Here is a 7,026-nt window from a genome sequence, read left to right as displayed (position 1 = left end):
ACTTTTTCTCAGAAGACAACTACTCATATGCCTATTCTGCACATTTTATTGTGTTGTTCCAGTCATCCTCAGTAACTATAACGGAGACAGTATTGGATTGAATTTTGGTCTCAAACTTACTTAACAGTGTGGAATACATCACACTACCCAGTCCCCTCTGACTTTAATTGTATACTTTTATGTTCAGATTACAGTATTTTGCAAGAGGTTTGCAAGTTTACATCAGACAACTACGTCTTGCTTTGCAAGGAAAAACGGGTGAAGCTTTGAAAACGGAAGAGGTATGTAGTCTAGCACAGTGGCTGTCTTTCAAAATTAAATGAGGAGACTGCTGGGGAAAAGTTAGATACTTCTAGTAACTACGTTGTGTTAAATTGTTTCTTAGGGCAGAATTGTGAAGCTTGCAGCCATGTGATTTGGAATATATTTCCAAACAAAAATGTGTATTTCATAAAGTGTTGTTTCTTTTCCACAGAACAAAATTAAAGTTGTTGCTTTGAAGATAACCAATAACATTAATGTTCTCATCAAGGTAATCATTTTTATCATATCGATTGCAAAAAAGGGCAGTTGTTGTGTTATTTTGGGATTTTATGCAGTTGGAAATTGATTATAGTTCCTGACAAAGCTTGGCACAGTCTAAAGTGCTGTCATAACAGATTTTTGTAAAAGTGATTGGTGTTTTAAAAACAAAGCGAAGCTAAAGTATTACACTGCCATGCGCAGACATCTGCCTTTTTTGGATGGGAATCTTTAAATGGTATTAGTTAATGCCTTGTATATTTGTGCCGTTAGGCAAATAGATTATAATATAACTTATTTTCTAGATGCATAGATTCATTCTGTAAGCTGACCTGGTTGGTTAGCTTGTTTGGCTGAATGGTTTCTGATACGTACTAGTGCCAACAGTACGGGTTCAGTTCCCACACTGGCTGAGGTTACCACAAGTGTTCCGCCTTTTCAATCTAGCCCCTAGTCTGAGACATGGTGATCCTAAAGTTAAATTCACTACTAGTCATGTCTTTCTGCTAAGAGTGCAACTTTATGGTCCTCTGAAACTGGTAGTGACTTTACCTTACTGATCTGAAAACAGCATTGAGTAATTTGCACATTTTCTTTTGGTTAGGATCTGTTTCACAACCCTCCCTCTTATAAAAGCACGGTCACCCTTTCTTGGAAACCTGTACAGAAGGTTGAAGTAGGGTAAGGTTACTCTTGTATCTCCTATCATTGTACACTGTTTTCATTTCTCGTAAATAAACTAACTGTAAGAAACAGCACTGATAACTTCAGGTTTTTTTTTTAAAATGACTGCTGAGGTCCTAATCCCTAAAACTTATTTACCTTAGTTGTTGCCATTTTAAAATAAAATATCTCTGGGATCCTAGATTTTATAAATTATAAATGAATGATGAAACAGTTTAGGCTACCCATTTGAAAATATTTGAACACCATAGGTAGAATACAGAAGAGATTTACTAACTAGATGTGAGACAAATTAACCTGGGCCTTTTCTCTGGAAGAGAAAAGTAAGAACAGGTAAAGCAAGAACTCAGACTTGAAGGATTTCTAAGTTGGAAATACCTAGTACTACTGGTTGTTTTATGGGTCACTCAAAGCATAAATCACCACCAAAAAAACAAAGGGAGATGTTAGAAATTATTTTCTTACATAATTTTTTAAAGATCTGGGGAATGGGTATTAGAGGCAGAATAAATAGAGAAAGCCAACCCATATGCAACTAGCCAAATATTACACTTGTTTTACTGCTCTTTTAATTATTGACAAAGTTCAGAGCTCTGATACTTAGCATTTTTAAATAAAAGTCTATCTAGTAAAAGGGGAATCAGACTATGTTTTCCAATGCCAAGAGGACCACCAATGCATGTATAAGTGGCAGTGGTGATGTCATGCAAGGAATAATAAAATTCTGCACTCGGTTTGTATACATGGGAGGACACCACCACTCTTGCTCATATAGTTTGCCTCTGTGAAAAAAGCCAGTTATGCCTGGACTGCAAGAATCCTTTGGGAGTATATGGGCTGTTTTAGTTAGAAAATTGGAGTGTACAAACCATTATGGATTTTTTAGGTAGTAGGATTTTTACAATTGTTTTGGAGTGCCCCTCACATGTCATTTAGTCTATTTTCAACACAAAAGAAGGCTTAGAAAATTTAGACTTGCTGTGGTTTTATGTAGCTGACCTGAGAACTGGGATGCTAAATAGTTAAAGAACAGTAACATTAAAGGTATGAGTGCAGGGAGCACATGGGAAGACAAGAATTACATAAGCTAAATTAATATTGTATTTTTATGTCCTTTGGCAAGGCTTGAGAAGTTCGAAACTAAGTGAAGTTTTTGATACTGACCATGCCTTGGGATATCCTAAATATGACCACAGTTTCCATATCCCTGCAAGATGAAATTAAAAATTGCATTTTTGTAGCACCATTCATGGCTTTCAGTCATTGAAGTGCATGTGAAGTGTCGTCGTTATTGTCATGTAGGAAGAAGCAAAACGCAGGGCAAACGGCCGTAAACTGCAATGTAATAATGACCAAATAATGTGTTCTTGTCATGATGATCGAGGGATAAATATGAACTTGAACACTGGGGATAGCTCCCATGCTCCCCTTCAAAATAATGCAGCGGGGTCATTTACATCATTAAACTTTAGTTTAATGCTCGTTTAAAAAATGGTACCTCCAACAAGTGCAACATACCTTCAGTACCTTACAGAAGTGTCAACCTTCATTTTTTGCCTCAAATCCATAACCTTCTGACTCAGGCATGAGAGTTACTATCTGAACCACAGCTGACTCTTAAATTGCAAATTTAATGAACTGAACTGATATCATCTGACTGATGCTAACATAACTACTTCTAGTATTTACTTACTTTCCTTGCAACATTGGCATCAAGGTCCAGAGTCCAATAAGAAGAGCAAGTCAATGCAAGATAATTTGTTACAAGGATTTGTAACCTTTAAATATATTCTGAATAGATTTGCAGTTATTTTTCAGAATAGTGTAATTCATTTCATGATGTTACTTTTTAGTTGTATGTAGGAATCTTAAGATTTCTTTTGATTGTTTTTTCTTAAATGTGAAAGTGCTTGGTAGATGTCAGTTTAGATTAGTGCTGATACAAGAATAGCAAAGCGGTCTTGTAGTACTTACTAATTCTGAGCTGGCCTTCCTGTCTGCTGAATAGAAGTGATTTTTATTTGCTGTATGCCTAACTTAATATGTAAAGTAGAAAGTATACAAATAATGTTTGTGTCAACCGAGTGCTACTTTTTAAACTATATTCACTTGAAATATGACACCCTTTGGACATGAGCATTTGTACTAAATCTCTAGAATAAAACTTGTATTTACTTGAGTGTTTTAGGATTAAGGTTATGATTGTTGGTTGTCCAGCTTTATTAGTTTTCTTTCAATTGCACAATATGAGTTGACAAAGAAGAATTTCCCTAGAGCTTCAGGTAGCCAAGGCTTAAAAGATCAATGACTACGATAATAAAGTACTTAATTTCTGCATTGTCAGAATGTTTATTGCCGGAATTGATAACTTTATTTAATAGGAACGTCAAGGATAATTCATGTGTTTCATGTTAATAGGCAAAAACGAATGGCTGAGGAAAATACTTCATCCCCTCCCAAGAAACAATCTCCAGCACAAAAACGGGATACCAGACAGATTTACAATCCACCCAGTGGCAAATACAGCAGTAATCTTGGTAATTTCTCCTATGGTAAGCTATGTAAATCAAATTGTAGATCTGGCAATTTGGTTTTTCTTTAATGATGTTTCAATTTGAATAGCATCATTGGTGGAATGAGAGTTCATCTGTAAGCTGCTAAGTGACTAGATTTCTCATCTCAGCAGTGTTGTTGTGGAGAAAGTGTCACCTACAAAACTCAAGTATTATGTCAATGTGACAGGAGAAAGCATCATTGTCTATTACTCAGCCTCTATTTGGTAATTGGGTCAAACCAGCATTGATTGAATTTGGATCTAATTGTCTATCCTCATTTAATTTACTTTTTCAATAAAGGGAGAAAATAACTTGGGAAGGCCATGCATACTTTTGGAGGAAGAGGAGGCTAGAAGAAATACATTCTTGTCCTTTTTGAACTTTTATTACCTCAGCTAGTTCATTTGGAAAAGGAACACTTTGTTAAGATCAAAGATTAATCTTTGGTTAAGTGTCAAGTTTTGTGCAAAATTTTTAACTGCATGCTCACGTGACAAGTAGGCACTTGTGTAATTCGGTATAATTTTCATACCTTAACAGTGCTATTCAAGTTACAATTAGTTAAGAAAGCTCATCAAGCACAATTTTTTTTTTTTTTCTCTCTAACAGAACAGCGAGGAGGTTTCCGTGGAGGTAGAGGTCGAGGCTGGGGTGGACGAGGAAATCGTAGCAGGGGACGCCTCTATTAGAATGAAAGGCTCCTTCACCGTTGTCCATTGTGCATTAGTTACTGTGTATTATAATCTTGGGATTGCTACAGAGCACCTACAAGAACTGCTAGTAGCCTTCAAAGGAGAATTCTGTATTTAAGCAAACCTAATTTCTAGAAAATAACTTTGTACATTTCAATCTATGTTTATATGTGGGAATGTGAAGCTGTTTTTCCAAGCCCACACAATTGTTCTGAAATGTGCTTTTAATTTCTTTTTCTTTGTTTTATACTGCAGTTCTGACATTTATAATAATTGTAGGCTGGGAGGAATTTTCAAAACATAAAGCACAGCAACAGTTGACATTCCAAAATCCATCTTGGCAAAAGCACTAGGATAAATTGAAATATGGTAGGAAATTTGTGAGCAACTCTTGTGTGCTACATGTTATCCAACACGTTTCCCATTATGTGACGTAAAACCTGCATTTGCAGCAATGTTTGAAAATAGTCCTTTTGTGATCTCTGGCCAGTATGGTAAATTTCGAGCTGTTCTGGATTCCCAGTACCATTGTTTTATTTCCAAATAAATATGTGCCACTAGACCACGTAGCATCATGGTAACAGTTCATGAGAAGACTCTTGCAGCACTAGCACTTCCAAACTTCGGATTTCGTGCTCCTTGTGTTGAAATACCTAACCTTTTAATTCCCTACAATAGATTTCCCAGTCTGATAGCAGATTAGCAATGGTTTTCAAAGGTTGGCATCTTACGACTAACAATTGATGGAACTTCAAAATTTTTTTTTTCCCCATTTATCTCTCTGGATTATATTTTGCCTTTGCCTTCTCTGCTTCCCAGTTGAGATTGGTGAATTTAATTGTGTTGAAATTATGGGTAAAAGCACACTTGTGTAGTGGTGTATTCATATACGGTGTGCTACTCTGTTGGGGCTGGGTCAGACGTTCCTTTTCTGGATTTAGGTGGATGCAACCCAGACCCAGTTCAGTATGTGTCCTTTGGCAAATGAATGGCACTATCCCTATTGATGAACATAAGGCTTCATGCTGTGATAAAACTTTAGTGCTGTGCGATATTTACATAACCTGTTGCATTTTTATGATCTGTGTGGATTAATTGTTGAGTGCTATAGTACTGAAGTACTGTATTCAAAAAGTACTTGTAGTTTTAAAAAAAGAATGATTGCTTGATTCAAAAGCTTTGTCTGCATTTGTGCTTTGATCCCAACTTCATTGCCGAGTTGCGTACCCACTAATCTTTTGACATCAATATTACCTTATTGTGCATTTGCATCGTACAATGGGCTTCATTTTGATGTCAGGTTTAAACAGTCATGAGGTAAGTTTTCTGATCAATTTCTCAGTTTATCCCTCTGCCCCAGTAAACTGACAACTATTAACTTTCATACATTAATTTTTTTCTGATTATTATATATGCATTCATTTTTAAAATGAGAACGAAAACCATTGCACTATTGGGCTGAGTACTACATCTATATAACAGAATCATATGCCATTGATTGTGGTCTTGAGCAAACCTACGTAATCAGCAGGTTAACTCTTGCTAATCTATTTTCACAAGCCTTCAAATGCTTTAAGTGATGATGCATTATCACACTTCAGTTCTGGTTGTGGGAATTGCTGTCTAGCATACTTACACAAAACGTTACATTATGATTCTGGTTATTGTTATCTGCATGCGACAAACACCAGTACGATTCTGAATAAACTGCAAGTTGTCGTGCGTTATTGCGTCATGATCTTGCAGAATGTTCACTTGCATTAGTGATCTTGGGAGTCCAGCTTTAAAAGCCCTGGTATCTAAATTGAAGAAACAACAGTCAATTCAAGGCAGTAACTGCTGTGCATTGGTGAAGCAGCTATACAGAAATTGGGCAAAGTTCTTTCACTGTGCACATTGTGGTGATAAAGGCCACAGTGGGATTGTTAATGTTCATGTCGAAATTTGAACTGTGAAAAAAAGAAAGCTAAGTGATGAAACAAAATGGTTTTGAATTAACATTCACATATATGTATGTTGGTTCTTAAATGCCAGTTGTCAATGTTACATTTGTTTCCGGATGTGAGTAATGCTGAACTATTTAACTGCTTAATGACCTAGATTTTAAATTTATCATAGTGCATACTTAAATAGTAGAAGCTGTATTTTGGAAACTTGCTGTTGGAGGTGAATGAGTACAATAGGCACAAATGTGCATGAATGACATTTTCATATTCACTTTCTAAAAGCCAGTTATTGTACAGTTTCTTTGCGTGGAAGTTACCTAATACGTTACTGATAAAGAAGGTATTTGAGGGAAAGATGCTTTTTTCCTTTTGTGAAAAAGGAATATAGTGGAACTTTTTCATTTATTTAGTCTTTGATTTGCAGTATAACAATGCAAGACTTTTAGCAACATGTGGAAAGTTCCAATTGTCTTTTGCTTGTGCAGAAAGATTTATTTCAACGTTTGGTTTAAATAAATGCAAATTGAGATGTAAAAGTAATTAATGAATTCCATCTCTAAGGCCGTAGGTAAAGCAGTTTGATCAAATTTTATTTAGGAAAGATATAATTGCATGTGACCTTTTTAT

General features: G+C 35.7%; 1 protein-coding gene across 1 annotated transcript; it reads left to right on the top strand.

The window, feature by feature from the left end:
- Positions 1-164: 164 nt before the first annotated feature.
- Positions 165-6,402, top strand: LOC125482486 (apoptosis inhibitor 5-like). The gene is made up of 5 exons (XM_048594570.1): positions 165-281; positions 476-532; positions 1,127-1,203; positions 3,625-3,758; positions 4,371-6,402. The coding sequence occupies exons 1-5, from the start codon at positions 180-182 to the stop codon at positions 4,448-4,450; spliced, it is 450 nt and encodes a 149-aa protein (XP_048450527.1). The 5' UTR covers positions 165-179; the 3' UTR covers positions 4,451-6,402.
- Positions 6,403-7,026: the final 624 nt, after the last annotated feature.

The sequence above is a fragment of the Rhincodon typus genome, unplaced genomic scaffold (genome assembly GCF_021869965.1).
Source record: "Rhincodon typus isolate 14 unplaced genomic scaffold, sRhiTyp1.1 hic_rhity00011091, whole genome shotgun sequence".
NCBI lineage: Eukaryota > Metazoa > Chordata > Chondrichthyes > Orectolobiformes > Rhincodontidae > Rhincodon > Rhincodon typus.
The sequence above is the reverse complement of the archived record's forward strand: the minus strand, read 5'-3'. Positions and strand labels throughout refer to the sequence as shown.